The sequence below is a fragment of the Hyla sarda genome, chromosome 5, assembly GCF_029499605.1.
Source record: "Hyla sarda isolate aHylSar1 chromosome 5, aHylSar1.hap1, whole genome shotgun sequence".
Classification (NCBI taxonomy): Eukaryota; Metazoa; Chordata; class Amphibia; order Anura; family Hylidae; genus Hyla; species Hyla sarda.
This window is the reverse complement of record NC_079193.1, coordinates 373946121-373967223: the sequence shown is the minus strand read 5'-3', so window position 1 is coordinate 373967223 and position 21103 is coordinate 373946121. Positions and strand designations below refer to the sequence as shown.

Here is a 21103-nt window from a genome sequence, read left to right as displayed (position 1 = left end):
TCACCCCTGCCTGAAATAGCTGTTTAAAGGGGTTATCCAGGAAAAAACTTATATATATATATATATATATATATATATATATATATATATATATATATATATATATATATATATATATATAATCAACTGGCTCCAGAAATTTAAACAGATTTGTAATTTACTTCTATTAAAAAATCTTAATCCTTTCAGTACTTATGAGCTTCTGAAGTTAAGGTTGTTCTTTTCTGTCTAAGTGCTCTCTGATGACACCTGTCTCGGGAAACGCCCAGTTTAGAAGCAAATCCCCATAGCAATCTTCTTCTAGACTGGGCGTTTCCCGAGACAGGTTTCATCAGAGAGCACATAGACAGAAAAGAACAACCTTAACTTCAGAAGCTCATAAGTACTGAAAGGATTAAGATTTTTTTTTATAGAAGTAATTTACAAATCTATTTAACTTTGTGGAGCCAGTTGATATATAAAAAAAAAGTTTTTTCCTGGATAACCCTTTAAGGGGTACTCCCGTGGAAAACTTTTTATTTTTAAATCAACTGGTGCCAGAAAGGTAAACAGATTTGTAAATTACTTCTATTAAAAAATCTTAATCCTTCCAGTACTTTTTAGAGGCTGTATACTACATAGAAAATGCTTTTTTTTTTGGATTTCTCTTCTGTCACGACCACAGTGCTCTCTGCTGACCTCTGCTTTCCATTTTAGGAACTGTCCAGAGCTGGAGAAAATCCCCATAGCAAACACATGCTGCTCTGGACAGTTCCTGAAATGGACAGCAGAGGTCAGCGGAGAGCACTGTGGTTGTGACAGAAGATAAATCCAAAAAGAAAAGCATTTCCTCTGTAGTATACAGCCCCTAAAAAGTACTGGAAGGATTATGATTTTTTAATAGAAGTAATTTACAAATCTGTTTACCTTTCTGGCACCAGTTGATTTAAAAAAAAAGTTTTCCACGGGAGTACCCCTTTAACAGGGAACAATTAAAGGTCTTGTGGGTTTTGGCTATAGGGGAAGTAAGTTTTCTCACTCAGCTTCTTTCCAGCCTGAAATGACAGATAACAGGGAGCAATAGATTGCATTATATTGCTCAGCAGGTGGTGTAGGGTTTTTACCTAATGCCACAGCTGATAACAGGGAGGATTTACGGTTTATAATTTTGTTATTTTTTTAGGAATACTTCTGAGTCTGTATCTTTCCTGATTCCTCGCCTCCTGTATTAGAGGATTTACAATAACCGGGGATTATACTTTTCTGCTCTCCGGTGACGGCCTTCACTGCCGACATGTCAGCCTGGTAGAGACAGGTGGAGAATATTTAAAGCTCCATTATCTTTATTCAGAGCTTAGTGATAAAACCCAACGCTCTCTCAGCAAAAGGAATTAGCAAGCGATTAATGAGAAGTAATGACCGGCCGGAGACGGCAGCTTACGCCTTCCCTGACAGCCGCAGGATTACCCCTTTACCTCCCGTGTCACAGACAGAAATCCGCTCTTTTATTTTTTGCAGTTATTTTTTATCATTCCAGTTTAATGTGAATGTGTCAGGTCTGTCTGAAGGTGGCAAAGGATGGAGCAGGACTCACAGGCTTTCTCTGAGTGGGCGAAGGGAGTAGGAATTACAGGCTTTTAGTTGGCAGGGGAGCAGGACTCGCAGGCTTTAGGTGGGCAGAGGAGCAGGACTCACAGGCTTTAGGTGGGCAGAGGAGCAGGACTCACAGGCTTTCTCTGAGTGGGCGAAGGGAGTAGGAATTACAGGCTTTTAGTTGGCAGGGGAGCAGGACTCGCAGGCTTTAGGTGGGCAGGGGAGCAGGACTCACAGGGTTTTAGTTGGCAGGGGAGCAGGACTCACAGGCTTTAGGTGGGCAGGGGAGCAGGACTCGCAGGCTTTAGGTGGGCAGGGGAGCAGGACTCTCACAGGGTTTTAGTTGGCAGGGGAGCAGGACTCCCAGGCTTTTAGTGGGCAATGGAGCAGAACTCGCAGGCTTTTAGTTGGCAGGGGAGCAGGACTCACAAGCTTTTAGTTGGCAGGGGAGCAGGACTGGCAGGCTTTTTCTGAGTGGGTAGAGTAAGCAGGACTGGCAGGCTTTCTGTATGAGTGAGTGGGAGAAGCAGGACTCACAGGCTTTTGTACATGTGGGTGGAGCAATCAGGACTCACAGGCTTTTGTGTGGGTGGAGGAATCAGGACTCACAGGCTTTTGTATGTGTGGGTGGAGGAATCAGGACTCACAGGCTTTTGTATGTGTGGGTGGAGGAATCAGGACTCACAGGCTTTTTTATGTGTGGGTGGAGGAATCAGGACTCACAGGCTTTCTCTGAGTGGGCAGCTTAAGTAAAGATCCTGGCTAGATCATTGAAAATTTATATCCCCAAGCGTAACGCTTCCCTCTATTCTATGCTGTTTCAGACCTGGCAGATCTGCTGCTTTAGTTCTGATCACTTTAGATCTATCACACTGGTCAGTAATGTAGCCATTGGGCAACTTATTTCACCCCTTTGACTGCATCTGTAGCCGGACTTTATCTCCATCAGTCAGCAGTGCTAAGAGGGTTTATCCTTAAAGGGGTACTCCGCTGCTCAGCATTTGGAACAAACTGTTCCGAACGCTGGAGACGGGAGCTTGTGACGTCATAGCCCCTCCCCTCATGACATCAAGCCCCACCCCCTCAATGCAAGTCTATGGGAGGGGGCGTGACAACGCCCCCTCCCATAGACTTGCATTGAGGGGGCGGGGTGTGATGGCATGAGGGGCGGGGCTATGACGCCACAAGCTCCCGGCTCCAGCATTCGGAACAGTTTGTTCCAAACTCTGAGCAGCGGAGTACCCCTTTAAGGATAAACCCTCTTAGCACTGCTGACTGATGGAGTACCACTTTAACCCCAACTACCCCCTCCATAAATGCTATTAGCTCATATGGACAGCTTGGAGTGGGGTCTATTAGTCACAGTGGAGAGGCGCGAACAAGCAGCGGCTGTTCTGGCAGAAACCGTAAGCGCATTACCACGATGGCCATTCATGTGAAAAGCCGACATGTAATACTACGTTTCCCCTTTAACAACCATTGCAGCAGCTTTTATTAAGACTGCCAAAGACGTGAGATCAGCCGCAGTCGTGTGCCCAGGAAAGAGAATTGTGGCACACTGAAACGAGTCCTGCACCTGTGTTATTTGGACTTAATCAGGCTCTTTGTTTTTTTTAGCTTTGTAATGGAAACTGTAATTTTTCCCACTCACTGACAATAAGCGAAAATCACAAGAATGATGAACTGCTACACGGTAAATTAGAAATCATTTCGTTATGCGTTGGCTGAGCCTCGTACGCAGACAGGACACATTTATTCAATAGGGAGAGGTAGACAAGCTGCCACCAGACATATCTGGCAGCCGCTTATCTCCTGGCAGAATCTCTATCACCATGGAGTCCTGGCCTAAAAATGCCTGTATATGTGCCAGATCATGTGCCGTGATCATACATGTCTCTGTAGTGAAGCTGCTGCGTCATCAGTGTTTTTCCTCACATCTGTCGGCTTTAGATGCCATAGATTGAAATCCTACAGCAGTGTTTCCCAAGCAGGGTGCCTCCAGCTGTTGCAAAACTACAACTCCCAGCATGCCTGGACAGCCAAAGGCTGTCCAGGCATGCTGGAAGTTGTAGTTTTGCAACAGCTGGAGGCACCCTGCTTGGGAAACACTGTCCTACAGGCTGAGGCTCCTGGGGATTCTTAAAGGGATACTCCGATGGAAAACTAATTTTTTTATTTTTTTATTAACTAGTGCCAGAAAGTTAAACAGATTCGTAAATGACTTCTATTAAAAAAATCTTAATCCTTCCAGTACTTATTAGCTGTTGAATACTACAGAGGAAATTCTTTTCTTTTTGGAACACAGAGCTCTCTGCTGACATCATGACTAGAGATGAGCGAACTTACAGTAAATTCGATTCGTCACGAACTTCTCGGCTCGGCAGTTGATGACTTTTCCTGCATAAATGTGTTCAGCTTTCAGGTGCTCCGGTGGGCTGGAAAAGGTGGATACAGTCCTAGGAGACTCTTTCCTAGGACTGTATCCACCTTTTCCGGCCCACCGGAGCACCTGAAGGCTGAACTAATTTACGCAGGATAAGGCATCAACTGCCGAGCCGAGAAGTTCGTGACGAATCAAATTTACTGTAAGTTCGCTCATCTCTAATCGTGACCACAGTGCTCTCTGCTGACATCATGACCACAGTGCTCTCTGCTGACATCTCTGTCCATTTTAACAACTGGCCAGAGTAGGAGAAAATCCCCATAGCAAACATATGCTGCTCTGGACAGTTCCTAAAATGGACAGAGGTGTCAGCAGAGAGCACTGTGGTCATGATGTCAGCAGAGAGCACTGTGGTCATGATGTCAGCAGAGAGCACTGTTTCAAAAAGAAAAGAATTTCCTCAGTAGTATTCAGCAGGTGATAAGTACTGGAAGGATTAAGATTTTTAATTAATAAAAGAAATTTACAAATCTGTTTAACTTTCTGGCACCAGTTGATTTAAAAAAAAAAAAAGAAAAAAAAAATTTCCACCGGAGTACCCCTTAACCCCTTTTTGACTCCCCAAAGATTCCCAAATTTTGATTTTTGGCTTAAGTTTTTCTTCCTCTTTACCTTCTAAGTAACTTTTTTCCCCCCACTGACTGAGTTGTATTAGTGCTTAATGTTTAGCTACATTTGTACTAAATCATTTTCTTAATCAGCATTTTCTTTCTGCAGTAACAATGCGCCAGTTCGATCATCCGCATATTGTGAAGTTAATTGGGGTAATCACAGAGAACCCAGTGTGGATAATCATGGAACTGTGTACCCTGGGGGAGGTAAGTACCAGGATGATGAGATTTACTCTCACACTATTAGATGACAGTCCCTGATCTTGTATTATACTCTATAGCACTTACACTTTTACTGGTGAGGTCACTGTGTATATACATTACATTACTTATCCTGTACTGATCCTGAGTTATATCCTGTATTATACCCCAGAGCTGTACTCACTATTCTGCTGGTGGGGTCACTGATTACATTACTTATCCTGTACTGATCCTGAGTTATATCCTGTATTATACTCCAGAGCTGTACTCACTATTCTGCTGGTGAGATCACTGTGTACATACATTACATTACTTATCCTGTACTGATCCTGAGTTATATCCTGTATTATACTCCAGAGCTGTACTCACTATTCTGCTGGTGGGGTCAATGTGTACATACATTACATTACTTATCCTGTACTGATCCTGAGTTATATCCTGTATTATACTCCAGAGCTGTACTCACTATTCTGCTGGTGAGGTCAATGTGTACATACATTACATTACTTATCCTGTACTGATCCTGAGTTATATCCTGTATTATACTCCAGAGCTGTACTCACTATTCTGCGGGTGAGGTCACTGTGTACATACATTACATTACTTATCCTGTACTGATCCTGAGTTATATCCTGTATTATACCCCAGAGCTGTACTCACTATTCTGCTGGTGGGGTCACTGATTACATTACTTATCCTGTACTGATCCTGAGTTATATCCTGTATTATACTCCAGAGCTGTACTCACTATTCTGCTGGTGAGATCACTGTGTACATACATTACATTACTTATCCTGTACTGATCCTGAGTTATATCCTGTATTATACTCCAGAGCTGTACTCACTATTCTGCTGGTGGGGTCAATGTGTACATACATTACATTACTTATCCTGTACTGATCCTGAGTTATATCCTGTATTATACTCCAGAGCTGTACTCACTATTCTGCTGGTGAGGTCAATGTGTACATACATTACATTACTTATCCTGTACTGATCCTGAGTTATATCCTGTATTATACTCCAGAGCTGTACTCACTATTCTGCGGGTGAGGTCACTGTGTACATACATTACATTACTTATCCTGTACTGATCCTGAGTTATATCCTGTATTATACTCCAGAGCTGTACTCACTATTCTGCTGGTGAGATCACAGTGTACATACATTACATTACTTATCCTGTACTGATCCTGAGTTATATCCTGTATTATACTCCAGAGCTGTACTCACCATTCTGCTGGTGAGGTCACTGTGTACATACATTACATTACTTATCCTGTACTGATCCTGAGTTATATCCTGTATTATACTCCAGAGCTGCACTCACTATTCTGCTGGTGGGGTCACTGTGTACATACATTACATTACTTATCCTGTACTGATCCTGAGTTATATCATGTATTACACTCCAGAGCTGTACTCACTATTCTGCTGGTGAGATCACTGTGTACATACATTACATTACTTATCCTGTACTGATCCTGAGTTATATCCTGTATAATACTCCAGAGCTGTACTCACTATTCTGCTGGTGAGGTCACTGTGTACATACATTACATTACTTATCACTGTACTGATCCTGAGTTATATCCTGTATTATACTCCAGAGCTGCACTCACTATTCTGCTGGTGAGGTCACTGTGTATATACATTACATTACTTATCCTGTACTGATCCTGAGTTATATCCTGTATTATACTCCAGAGCTGTACTCACTATTCTGCGGGTGAGGTCACTGTGTACATACATTACATTACTTATCCTGTACTGATCCTGAGTTATATCCTGTATTATACTCCAGAGCTGTACTCACTATTCTGCTGGTGAGATCACAGTGTACATACATTACATTACTTATCCTGTATTGATCCTGAGTTATATCCTGTATTATACTCCAGAGCTGTACTCACCATTCTGCTGGTGAGGTCACTGTGTACATACATTACATTACTTATCCTGTACTGATCCTGAGTTATATCCTGTATTGTACTCCAGAGCTGCACTCACTATTCTGCTGGTGGGGTCACTGTGTACATACATTACATTACTTATCCTGTACTGATCCTGAGTTATATCATGTATTACACTCCAGAGCTGTACTCACTATTCTGCTGGTGAGATCACTGTGTACATACATTACATTACTTATCCTGTACTGATCCTGAGTTATATCCTGTATAATACTCCAGAGCTGTACTCACTATTCTGCTGGTGAGGTCACTGTGTACATACATTACATTACTTATCACTGTACTGATCCTGAGTTATATCCTGTATTATACTCCAGAGCTGCACTCACTATTCTGCTGGTGAGGTCACTGTGTATATACATTACATTACTTATCCTGTACTGATCCTGAGTTATATCCTGTATTATACTCCAGAGCTGCACTCACTATTCTGCTGGTGAGGTCACTGTGTATATACATTACATTACTTATCCTGCACTGATCCTAAGTTATATCCATTATTATACTCCAGAGCTGTACTCACTATTCTGCTGGTGAGGTCACTGTGTACATACATTACATTACTTATCCTGTACTGATCCTGAGTTATATCCTGTATTATACTCCAGAGCTGTACTCACTATTCTGCTGGTGAGGTCACTGTGTACATACATTACATTACTTATCCTGTACTGATCCTGAGTTATATCCATTATTATACTCCAGAGCTGTACTCACTATTCTGCTGGTGAGGTCACTGTGTACATACATTACATTACTTATCCTGTACTGATCCTGAGTTATATCCTGTATTACACTCCAGAGCTGCACTTACATTCCTCAGTCCTCACTGATCTTTCTCTGATTTGTATTTTGGGGAGTGTTACCTTCACACCAGCCCTTCTTATGATTCATGAAATCCTAAATTCCTCTTCTCTGCGTTATAGGAGCTCAGTAAAGCCTTTCTCTGTGCATTTGTTATAAAGCAATCTGTACAGTGTAAATCTGCAGAAAATGCCTTTGAATGTTGCTTTATCTTCTTCCTGAATGACATAATGTTTCTTTCCAATGATGTAATTGTCTTTTGTTGATCTTCTGTACTAAACGTTATGGGCTTTATTCTGTGTTCTCAGCTGCGATCATTCTTACAAGTCCGAAAATACAACCTGGACCTGGCAGCGCTGATCCTCTACGCCTACCAGCTCAGCACAGCACTGGCCTACCTGGAGAGCAAGCGCTTTGTACATAGGTGAGAGCGGCCGGACCGCATCTTCCTTCTGTTACGTTCTGGTGATATGACACTTGTATCTGGATACATGAGAAGATTAGAGATGAGTGAACTTTCAGTAAATTTGATTCGTCTCGAACTTCTCCGCTCGGCAGTTGATGACTTTTCCTGCATAAATTAGTTCAGCTTTCCGGTGCTCCGGTGGGCTGGAAAAGGTGGATACAGTCCTAGGAGACTCTTTCCGAGGAGTGTATCCACCTTTTCCAGCCCACCGGAGCACCTGAAGGCTGAACTAATTTACACAGGATAAGTCATCAACTGCCGAGCTGAGAAGTTCGTGATGAATCGAATTTATTGTAAGTTCGCTCATCTCTAGAGAAGATGATAATGATGGGTTGATGATGAGTAGGAATCCTCCTAATGAGAGTGAACACAGCCAATGCTTGAAGCTGCTGTAAGTCAGTACACCCCTGGTCATGTTAAAGGGGCACTCCACCCCCTCCACCCATCTCCTATGCAAAGAATAGGGCATAAGATGTCTTATCGAGGGGGGCCCGTAGCCCCCCGCGATCTCTGTGTAGCACCATGCATTCGTTTAGAATGCTGGGTGCTGGCGGCAGAGGTTGTGACGTCATGGTCATGCCCCTCATAATGTCACACCACACCCCCCTCAATGCAAGTCTATGGGAGGGGGCGGGGCGATAGACTTGCATTGATGGGGGCGTGGCGTGACATCACGAGGAGGCGTGACCATGACGCCACGACCCCCGCCGCCTGCTCCAAGCGTTCGGAACGAAATGTTCCAAACACTGGGGCAGCGGAGTACTCCTTTAAAAGGGGGTTATCCAGGGAAAAACTTTTATTTTTTACATATCAACTGGCTCCAGAAAGTTAAACAGATTTGTAAATTACTTCTATGAAAAAATCTTGATCCTTTCAGTACTTATGAGCTGCTGAAGTTGAGTTGTTCTCTTCTGTCTAAGTGCTCTCTGATGACACCTGTCTCGGGGACTGTCCAGAGGAGAAGCAAATCCCCATAGCAAACCTCTTCTACTCTGTGCTGACATCTCCGCTTGTCTCGGGAAACTGCAGAGAGCACGGTTTCCAGACGGAAAAGAACAACTTAACTTAAGCAGAGGATAATTATTGGAAGGATTAAGATTTTTTTAATAGGAGTAATTTACAAATCTGTTTAACTTTCTGGAGCCCGTTGATATATCAAACATTTTTTTTTTTTCCTGGAGTACCCCTTTAAGGACATGTCTCTTTTTCATCTGTATAAAACCAGCATCTAGTGTGCAAAAGTCTTGTTGCTTGAACAACCACAGGCCAATAGTGACCCCTGCTGGTGAAGATGTGTATGACACCTCAGTATTCGCTGAGCTGTGCTGCCTCTTATCTCAGGACAGAAGCAGTGACAGTTCAGATCATGAGTGTTTCTCCATTGCAGTAAATGTAATAGTTTCCTGCAGATTGGCGCACTGCATTCTGGGATGTGTTTTTTATGTATGGTATATATTCCTGTTCTCTATACCTCACTGATGTCTCTTCTATTAATAGACTCCTATCATATATCTTTTTTTAGGGATATCGCAGCTAGGAATGTGTTGGTCTCTTCTTCTGACTGTGTCAAATTAGGAGATTTTGGTCTTTCCCGGTATATGGAGGACAGTACTTATTATAAAGGTAAGGACACACACTGCAAGGAACTACGTTTTGTCCACATGAATACAACCTTTTCTCCTGTTCTCTATTGGGACATATGTAAGTTGTACGTAGGGCAGTTTAATGCTCAGGACCTCCCTATATGAGAGATCTGCCGATCCCACTTGTCTCTGTGCAGCCTGGTGTTACACAGTCCATTCGTTTAGTGTACAATAATCCGTTGTAATCCATTTTACATGTGGCAAATCCGTCGCAGATTTTCTGCTGACCCTCAATGGGTAGCAAAATCTGCAGAGGATTATGTACGTGTGAATTTAAACTGCATCTTATAACCTATCATTGTTTTTCCATCAGACCCCTACACTTTTGTAGTTGTGAACTTGTGATCAGTGGGTTTTTCAGTATCCTGTACATTAGGAAAAAGAAATTATTTGTGGCCAAAGGTATTTAACCTCTTAAGGACCAGACCAATTTTATTTTTGCATTTCCGTTTTCTCCTCCTCGCCTTCTAAAAATCATGACTCTCTTATATTTCCATCCACAGACCCATATGAGGGCTTGTTTTTTGCGTCACCAATTGTACTTTGTAAAGACATCACTTATTTTACCATAAAATGTACGGTGCAACCAAACAAATATTATTTATGTGGGAAAATTGAAAAGAAAAACGCAATTTAGCAAATTTTGGAAGGTTTTGTTTTCACGCTGTACACTTTCCGGTAAAAATGACGTTTTCTTCATTCTTTGGGTCAATACGATTAAAATGATCCCCATATTATATGCTTTTCTATAATTGTACCGCTGAAAAAATATCTCAAACCATTTTAACAAAATTAGTATGTTTGAAATTGCCCTATTTTGACCACCTATAACTTTCAAATTTTTCCGTATATGAGGCGATATGAGGGCTCATTTTTTGCGCCATAATCTGTAGTTTTTATCAGTACCACTTTTGCTTAGGTTTTACTTTTTATAAATTTTTTATTAAAATTTTTTTGGGAATAAAATGTGACAAAAAAAAGCAGCAATTTTGGACTTTTAAAAAAAATATTTTACGTTTACACCGTTCACCTTACGGGATATTTAACAATATATTTTAATAGTTTAGACTTTTACACACGCTGCCATACCAAATATGTGTATTTTTTTTAAACGCTTTTTGGGGGGTAAAATGCGAAAAATGGACGTTTTACTTTTTTATTGGGGGAGGGGATTTTTTACTTTAAATTTTTTTACTTTTTTTTTTTTTACACTTTTTATGTCTCCATAGAACTATTCATAGCAATCAGTTGATTGCTAATACTGTTCAGTGCTATGTATAGGACATAGCCCTGATCAGTGTTATCGGTCATCTTCTGCTCTGGTCTGCTCGATCTCAAACCAGAGCAGAAGACCCCGGGAGACGGCCGGAGCCAGGTGAGGGGACCTCCGGCCGCCATGCTGGATGATCGGATCGACTAGTGCCAGAAAGTTACAGATTTGTAAATTACTTCTATTAAAAAAATCTTAATCCTTCCAGTACTTATCAGCTTCTGTATACTACAGAGGAAGTTCTTTTCTTTTTTGAATTTATTTTCTGCCTGACCACAGTGCTCTCTGCTGACACCTCTGTCCATGTCAGGAACTGTCCAGAGCAGAAGAGGTTTGCTATGGGGATTTGCTCCTACTCTGGACAGTTCCTAAAATGGACAGAGGTGTCAGCAGAGAGCACTGTGTTCAGACAGAAAGTAAATTCAAAAAGAAAAGAACTTCATCTTTAGTATACAGAAGCTGACAAGTACTGGAAGAATTAAGATTTTTAAATAGAAGTAATTTACAAATCTGTTTGACTTTCTAGCACCAGTTGATTTAAAAAAAATAATGTTTTCCGGCGGAGTACCCCTTTAACTTTTTCTAATCCTTTGTTTAAATTTTTTAACCTTTTCCAAATCTCTTCTACCTGTCAGTGAATAAAAGTAGCTGACATCCAGAGGCTAAAAACCTGTCCTGACCATGTTCTGCTCACAGGTGCTTTGTTACTCAAGTCACGCACCTTTGACTATTACTACTTTGCAATTGATTTCAGCTTGTGTATTTTGTTTTATGACGACTATCAGACTTCTTAAAGGCGTACTCCGCTGCTCAGCGTTTGGAACAAACTGCTCCTAACTCTGGAGTCGGCAGCTTGTGATGTTGTAGCCCCGCCCCTCAATGCAAGTCTGTTGTAGTCCCGCCCCCTCCCATAGACTTGCACTGAGGGGCGGGGTGTGACGTCATGGGGGGAGGCTATGAAGTTCAAGAGCTCCAGCGTTAGGAATAGTTTGTTCCAAACGCTGAGCAGCAGAGTACCCCTTTAAGGACACAGCTCATTTTCATCATTACTTGCATACTTTCTTGCTGAAAAGCTCTGACCCGCTCTTTGGCGGTCACTAAAGATGAGGGCCTTTAGAACTTCCTCTTGGAACTGCAGGAATGTCTGTTTCGCCAGCGTACTGGGACACTATAAAAGAGTTATACATGTACAACCTGTACCATGTAGACCACAACTGTTTTGTACCATACACGTGTTTACGCATGGCATAGATATCATTTTAAAGGCTTGAGGACTTGATCTGAGAGATCAACTCCCCCCATATACTGATTGTAGTCCAGAATAGAATTGGGCTTGAGGACCGGTCCCACGGTACCTCGCACAGGGACAGGTGAGCTGCCATTCCCATGAATTGTGGTGAGCATAAGGACATCCCTCTTGTCCTTACACGAGACCAGTATCAGGTTTTCATGGGATAAGACACGGGACTCACCCCGGGGGATAGGAGTCTGCAGGGGATAGGAAGGAAAGGCCTCTTTGATTCTTCCGGACTGTCCCACAAGCGACCGTGGATCTGGCGGCGAGGGATGTGAAGAGATGGATACTAGTATAAAAGTTATCCACGTAAACATGGTAACATTTATCTAGCAATGGGTGCAAAAGGTCCCAAACGATTTTCCCGCTAACACCCAGAGTGGGGGAACAATCTGGGGGTTCAATACGGGAATCTCGTCCCTCATACACCATAAACTTGCAAGTGTACCCTGAGGTAATCTCGCAAAGTTTATACATCTTCACGCCATACCGCGCTCGCTTGGTCGGGATGTATTGCCGGAAGCTGAGTCTCCCCTTAAAGCTGTTGAGAGACTCATCAATAGCGACCTCCCTTCCAGGGACATAGGCCTCCCAAAATCTGGCCCCGAAGTGATTGATGACCGGCCTGATTTTATACAGGCGGTCATATGCGCGATCACTTCGGAGAATCCCTTCGGATCACTTCGAGAATGCCGCATTATCAGCATAATGCAAACGTTTCCAAATGGCCTCGAACTGGGGACGGTTCATGGCCATACTGTAGAGAGGGGTCTTGTAGACGACGTCCCCGCTCCAGTACTGCCTGACCCTTGGTTTTTTAACTAGGCCCATATGCAGCTCGAGTCCCCAAAAGGTCCTCTTTTTGGCTGCATCGATTGTAAACCAGCTGCCGGGCCTAGCTAAAAAGGAGCCCGCGTTTGCGGCGATGAACTGTTGAGCGTACAGATTCGTCTGCTCAACCATAATATTGACAAAGTCGTCATTGAACCCGACTATGTCAATCTTGATTCCTGAGTCGTCAACAAACTCAGGAATCACGGGCTTGTGGTCCAGACAAGTTCGCCGGTACCAGGCACCAGTAAACTTGGCTGGGGGGCTTGACTAGTATGAGCGCCATGGGGACTCATACTAGCATGGGGCACAAGGTTTGCCACCTTGCATGGCGGTGCCTCCGCCGCCTTTCTGGCTCATCATCAGAACTAGATGATGAGGAGGAGGATGCTTTCAGTGTCAGAGGCAAGTATGGCATATGCCTCCTCTGCTGAAAATGCCCTGCGGGCCATTTCTTTACTCTAGTGGGGGCGGGTGTGTGTGTATATGTGTGGGTAAAACTTTATTTGTGTATGTGCTGCGTGTAGTGTGGTGCTGCCCTACCCTAACCCACCACCTAACATAAAAAATATAAAAATTTAAAATGAAACTAAAAAAAAAAGCTTTTTGTGTTAGGACATCTAGCGCAAAAAGCGCTGCGCCAAAAAAAAAAAAAGTTAACCTTATCAGGGGTGTGTGCACTGATTAGCACTTGCTGAAGGGGGCGCAGAAGTTGGTGGGGGGAGGGGGGGGGCGGGCCACTCAGCCAAGAACAGTGGGTTGTGGCACATACACAGACCCCCACACATGAAACCTGAAAAATAAAAACGATAAAACACGAAAAGCACCCGCTTGAAACCAAAAAAAACATGCTGATCAGTGATAAATCACTGACTGTGGTGGGGCAGGCCGCACACAGCACAGGCCTGCTACTGGGGGCACGGACCGACTATAGATGCAAAAAAAGAAAATAAAAAAGCCTCTATAACCTCGAAAAAGCGACCACAGAATAACGCTGATCAGTACTAAGACACTGATCAGCGGTGGGTGGACTTTAGCAAACGGTGGCCGGCTACTCTTATATGAAGAGGGTCGGCCACACAGTTAGCAAAAATAAAGTCTGCGCCCCAAAGAAATGCTGGGGACAGACCACAGTGACCATGTAGGGCCCTGGCAACGCAGCTAAAGGTGCTGCGGATCCGCTAACACCTACAGACGGTACGTCGCAAAAAAAAAGTATATATATAATATAATTTTTTTTATTTTTTATATATATATATATATATATATATATATAATTTATTTAACCCCTAAAGATCTGTCCCTGCCTAACAAAACTGTCCTTAAGCTCTAATGCCAGGGGGCACAGAAACAATGCCATGGGGGCACTTTTTTATTTTTTTTACTGTGAGGGAGAAGATGCAGCACGGAGCTTGGTCCTGCTCAGTATCAGACACAAAATGGTGCTGAGTGGAGCAACAAGCTTCTGCTCTCCTCCCCCATCCCCATATACTGTGATTGGTGCAGTCACTACGACCGCCCAATCACAGCTGCCCTGGAGGGGGGATTGGCTACACTGCCACCTCCCAGGACAGTACGGAGGATGATTGGTTGTGTATATTGCACCGCTGATCATCCTTCTTTATCGGGTCAATGATTTCAGCATGCATCCTGGTCCGATCCCCGCCTGGCGAGCGACAAGGACCAAAATTACCATAGGGGTAGTTGCTGCTTAAAAATATAAAATTTATTTAAATAAATTTAAAAAATGTAAAAAATGATATGGACACTTACCCACCCCAGTGCCTGCAGCTCCTTCTAGTCCCCTAGTCTCAAGCAAAGCCTGCTCCATTATCTCAGAAATAGGGAGAAGAGAGGAGGAGCGAGGGACCCCAAGGAAAGGCCCCCCCATACAAATCTATTTTAAATTTTTCCAGTTTTGGTGTGGTGTTGCTGCTTTTATTACATTAACGTTAAAGGAACAGAGTTGTAATACCACATGCAACCTGAGAACAAGTGTGGCACTGTTTCTGTCAGAAAGCAGATTTGTTTTTCATAATCCTGGATAACCCCTTAACCGAACCGATTCTGTATAGAGATGCAAACTAACTTTCCTCTAAAGCTGTGTTTCCTGGGTGCATTAAACTGTTCCAAAACTAAAAGTCCAAGCATGCCTGGACAACCAAAGGCTGTCCAGGTATGCTGGGAGTTGTAGTTTTACAACTGCTGGAGGCACACTGGTTGGTAAACTGTTTGACTACTGACACCTAATGGCGGGAGACAGTAAATGTTCTTCCTTTTAAAGCTGTTCTGCGTTCTACTTTCCCATGGAGCGCTGGCTATACGCCTCCCTTCATCACCTGGATTTCCTAAATAAGAACCAGGACCCTCTAGATATAAGGAGATGTGGTTCGTATTTAGAATTTTTTCTGCTTATCTATTTTTCCAGTTCTGATACTAACCTGAGTGTTTTTCCTCTTTGTGCAGCTTCCAAAGGTAAACTGCCTATCAAATGGATGGCTCCCGAGTCCATAAACTTCCGGCGCTTTACCTCAGCGAGTGACGTGTGGATGTTTGGTGAGTAATTTCCGTAAGAAAATGTCTTGTGTCATTAAAGAGGATCAATTATGGGAACTTGAATGCATAATGTTACAGTGAGCGTGCGCCACCTTTATGCAAAGAGCCGCTGCCAGGCTAGCTTGCCAGAACTTCTCAGCATGCCTAGCACACAATGCCTGTCGGTGGTCAGGAACTCGCAATTATGAGTAGCAGTGGTCTTTCCCATCGGAGGGTGCTACGAGTACATTTTAGGAACTGTCCAGAGCAGGAGTAAATCCCCATAGCAAACCTCTCCTGCTCTGGACAGTTCCTGACATGGACAGAGGTGTCAGCAGAGAGCACTGTGGTCAAGCAGAAAGTAAATTCAAAAAGAAAAGACCTTCCAGTGGAGCATACAGCAGCTGATAAGTACTGGAAGGATTTAGATTTTTAAATAGAAGTAATTTACAAATCTTTTTTACTTTCTGGCATCAGTTGATAAAAAAAAAAAAAAAAATGTTTTCCAGTGGAGTACCCCTTTAATTTAATTTTTAATTTTTTTTTTGTCCCCGGTCAGTTGCCCTGAGCTAACCAGCACTGTTAACCCCTCACCCCTGCGTCTAAAGGGTTATTGCTTGGCAATGGCCCGATCGGCGATGCCCGGCATTAACCGTGGGTCCTTGCTGCTCATAGCAACCAGGACCCACCGGGTTTGAAGCGTTCTCTGCTTGTGAAAGCATTTTAAACCCTGGTAACGGGACCGCCCATTTTCCATAAGTACCAGGACGCAAGGAGTTAAATATGTTGCCTGTTTTTACCTTCATGACGGCCCTTTTTTTTTTTTTTTTTTTCGCGATCTATTTTAAGTCATATCAGTGGTTAATTTTTGTTGATACATGCAGCGTTTTTTAGGCATAAAACTCAAAATATTGTTCAAATTTTACAATTTATTCTTATCCTTTTTTCTTTTTGCTATACTGCAGCATTGTATAGCTTTCAGTATTATGCCTGGACCTCAAAAGCTTCTGTACTTGGCAGACGGGAGACTATCATCTGGCCTCCTGCTGCCATGACAACCATCAGGACCCTGCCATCGTATCACAGGGTCGCCAATGGGTTACAGGGGAGCACTCTCCCCCTGTCAATCCTATAGATGCGGTAGTCCGTACTGACCACAGCATCTTTAAAGGGGTTATAAAGGAAAAAACTTTTTTTTATATATATATATATCAACTGGCTCCAGAAAGTTAAACAGATTTGTAAATGACTTCTATTAAAAAAAATCTTAAACCTTTTAGTACTTATGAGCTGCTGAAGTTGAGTTGTTCGTTTTTTTTCAAGTGCTCTCTGATGACACCTGTCTCAGGAACTGTCCAGCATAGAATCAAATCCCCATAGCAAACCTCTTCTACTCTGTGCAGTTCCCGAGACAAGCAGAGGTGTCAGCAGAGAGCACTGTTGCCAGAGAGAAAAGAACAACTCAACTTCAGCAGCTGATAATTATTGGAAGGATTAAGATTTTTTAACAGAAGTCATTTACAAATCTGTTTAACTTTCTGGAGCCTGTTGAGATATAAAAAATAATTTTTTTCCTGTAATACCCCTTTAAGTTAACACTGCTGAGATGATCCATCCCAGCTGGGTTGCGCTCAGCAAGAGATCAGGACATATGCGTACGTCCGATAGCGAGAAGTGGTTAAAACTTTGTAAAATCCCTTCAACATGGTCTCCATGTGTTCAGAAACCTCTACTCCCAGCATGCCCAGTGTTCGCAGCCACAGGTTGGAGACCACTGTTTTTTTGCAGTGGATATGTAATAGGGTTGTATACAGTATTTAGATCTTGTGTTTCTTGGCTCTTTATAGCATTTTTGGCACCAGGGGTTGTAGTCTTTTTATTGGCGCAAATCCGTGTCGCCTCCGTTTGGCAATAACTGGGTCAGAGGATGAATTTCTCCTCTCCCCCTCAGCTGGGCGGATGATTATGCTTTTGTAGGGCGATCCTCAATAAATTAAGTCTCTGCCGTCTCTTTGTGAACGTGGCCGGTGCCAACAGATGACAGGACTCTGTTACTGGGAGGCCGGATTCCCCTTTCTTGTTTACCGCTCTGCATAAGTCGCCTTTTATGGAGAAAGTGTTATTCTCTGTGAGAAAAATCCCTGCCGTTAGTTGCAGTATAGCAGTCTGCAACCCGTTCTGAAACCACAACTCCCAGCATGCCCGAATAATAGGTTTTGCAACTTTGTAACTTGTGTTTTTAGTTCCACTTCATTTAAAGGGGTACTCCACTGGCCAGCGTTCGGAACTAAATGTCCGAACGCTGTTGTTATCGCGATGAGGGGGGGTTGGCCACGCCCCTTGTGATGTCACGGCCACGCCCTCTCAATGCAAGTCTATGGGAGGGGGCGTGACGTTGTCACGCTCCCTCCCATAGACTTGCATTGAGGGGGCGTGGTCGTGACTTAATGAGAGGCGTGGCCGATCCCCGCAGCGCGAAAACAGCGTTCAGAACATTTAGTTGCGAACGCTGACCAGTGGAGTGCCCCTTTAACATTTGTCCTTGCTGTCACTGAATATGAACATCCTTGTACAGACATAACACTTCTCACAGCTGAGGGTCTGTTACATGTTCCATCCAGTCTAAGGCTAGGTTCACATCACGATTTAACCATCCGATAATGGATGAGATCGGATTGCAAAAAAATCGTATATAATCGTATGTAAAAGTTTCTTTGCTGTCCGATTTTAAAATTGTATCCAAAAATCGTACAGATGAAAATTCCATCCGATTTTCAATAAAAATCTGATCCTGTTTTTAAAATTAATATGTATGCCAATGGCAATAAAATGTTTATATATAAATATATATAAAGTGTATGTGTTGTGAAGGCTACTGCGCATGCGCACAACAAAAAAGTTGTGTGCGAATAATTCCATGCGATTTGCATAGACATCAGTAATAAAAAAAATCGGACACTATTTCGATCCGAATTTGAATCTGGATGAAAAATCGTGGTCAACCATGATTTTACCTCCGATCTTTAAGGGGTTATCCAGGATAAAAACTTTTTATATAGATATATATATATCAACTGGCTCCAGAAAGTTAAACAGATTTGTAAATTACTTCTATTAAAAAATCTTAATCCTTTCAGTACTTATGAGCTGCTGAAGTTGAGTTGTTCTCTTCTGTCTAAGTGCTCTCTGATGACACCTGTCTCGGGAACTGCCCAGTATAGAAGCAAAACCCCATAGCAAACCTCTTCTACTCTGTGCAGTTCCCGAGACGAGCAGAGGTGTCAGCAGAGAGCACTACGGCAAGACAGAAAACAACAACTCAACTTTAGCAGCTGATAATTGTTGAAAGGATTAAGATTTTTTAATAGAAGTAATTTACAAATCTGTTTAACTTTCTGGAGCCAGTTGATATAAAATTTTTTTTTTTTTCCTGAAATACTCCTTTAAAAATCGGATGCAGATCAAAACTGATGCATTTGTTGTCTATCAATGAATGGAGGTCAATGGATACGACTTGGCGCGCAGATTTGTACGATTTCAAAGTAAAAAATCGTGAGAAGTAGTAGGATGGTAAAATCGTGATGTAAATGCACCCTAAGCAATCCTGTGAGCTAAACAGGCTGATACGTTGTTGTAGACATTTGTAAGCTTGTTGCAAGCTTATTTTCTGGTTTTACCTTTTAGGGTGCGTTCACACGGCCCTCTGTCCCCCGTTGTATTATCACCGTTTTTTGTTTCCTTTTTTGCAGGCTGTAAACTGATTCAAAACGGTTTTAAAAAAAAATCCCATTCATGTCAATGGGATTTTTTTACAATCAGTTTGCACCCGTCTGCACTCATTTCGTTTTTTTTTTTTTTTACGGCAGAAAAATTGCCACATGCAGTATTTTTTCTTCCGTCCAAAAAACGGAAGAAAAAACGGATACAGTAAATTTTACATTGAAGTCTATGGAAAACGGATGAGCCTTTAATGTCATCAGTTTGCATCCGTTTTTTGATCAGTTTTTACTTTTGAGCATGCTCAGAACAAAAAAAAAAAATTTTCGTTTATTAACTGAAAAAAAAGAAAACGGATACAAACGGATAACATCAGTTTGCATCCGTTATTGTCAGGTTTTTTAAAGTCCGTTTTTTATCTTTGACGGGAGAAGAACGGGACGGGTCCAGACAGCCGTGTGAACGCAGCCTTAAAAGGAAACATTTAGTTTGCTATAACTAGCCATAATATCTGACCATCTGGCACCTGTCCAATCTCATAGATTCCGGAGTTTTCTGTGGATCATCAGACCTGACAGCTTTTGGGTATTTTGCTGATTTTTCTTTCTTCTTGTCTTTCCAGGTGTTTGTATGTGGGAGATCTTAATGTACGGAGTGAAGCCTTTCCAGGGTGTGAAGAATAATGATGTGATTGGCAGGATAGAGAATGGTGAACGCCTGCCCATGCCACCCAACTGCCCCCCAACACTCTATAGCCTTATGACAAAATGCTGGGCGTATGATCCTAGCAGGAGGCCGCGGTTTACGGAGCTCAAAGCACAACTAAGGTAAGAGAATCCCCATGTTTATCAACAGAATCAAACATGACAGCGGGCTAATGTCACAAGAGTGCGATAAAGTTTTGTTCGTTTAAAGGGGTACTCCGCTGTTTGGAACTGTCAGCGTTTGGAACAAACTGTTCGGAACGCTGGAACCGGCGCCGGGAGCTCGTGACTCCATAGCCATGCCCCCTCGTGATGTCACGCCCCGCCCCCTCAATGCAAGTCTATGGGAGGGGGCGTGACAGACTTGCATTGAGGCGGCAGGGCGTGACATCATGAGGGGGCGGGGCTATGACGTCACGAGCTCCCGACTCCAGAGTTTGGAACAGTTTGTTCCAAACGTTGAGCAGCGGTGAACCCCTTTAAACTAACAAAACTTTATTGCACTCTTGTGACGTTAGCCCGCTGTCATGTTTGATTTTCCGCTTGGTACTCCGCCCCCTAGACTTCTTATCCCCTATCGAAAGGGGACCCCCCGGGATCTCAGTTGCAGCACCCACCTGTTGCGGCTTCCGGAAACGCTGGAGGCTTCGGCTCCCGACCACGGTGACGTGAGATCGTGATGTCACAACTCCGCCCCCGTGTGACATCACGCCCCGCCCCTCAATGCAAGTCTATGGGAGGGGGCGTGACAGAAGTCACGCCCCCTCCCATAGACTTGCATTGAGGGGGGGCGGACGTGACGTCACACGGGGGCGGAGTCGTGACGCCACGATCTCCTGTCACCGTGGTTGTGAGGCGTTAGGATGAGAGCCTCCAGCGCTGCCGGAAGCCGCAACTGGTGGGTGCTGCAGCCGAGATCCCGGGGGTCCACAGTGGCGGGACCCCTGCGATCTGACATCTTATCCCCTATCCTTTCGATAAGAAGTCTAGGGGCGGAGTACCCCTTTAAAGTTTTGTAAGATTTGCAGGGCAGAAAAAT

The 21103-nt window shown here is 43.3% G+C and overlaps 1 protein-coding gene across 22 annotated transcripts in view; it reads left to right on the top strand.

Annotated features, from left to right (window-relative positions):
• Positions 1-21103, top strand: part of PTK2 (protein tyrosine kinase 2) — a 360567-nt gene that overhangs the window by 277760 nt on the left and 61704 nt on the right. For all 22 annotated transcript variants that reach the window (XM_056522839.1, XM_056522834.1, XM_056522836.1 and 19 more), the window contains 5 exons: positions 4733-4833; positions 7913-8028; positions 9593-9693; positions 15575-15664; positions 19983-20187. In XM_056522839.1, the coding sequence (XP_056378814.1) occupies positions 4733-4833; positions 7913-8028; positions 9593-9693; positions 15575-15664; positions 19983-20187 (613 nt within the window). The remainder of the gene's footprint in view (positions 1-4732; positions 4834-7912; positions 8029-9592; positions 9694-15574; positions 15665-19982; positions 20188-21103) is intronic.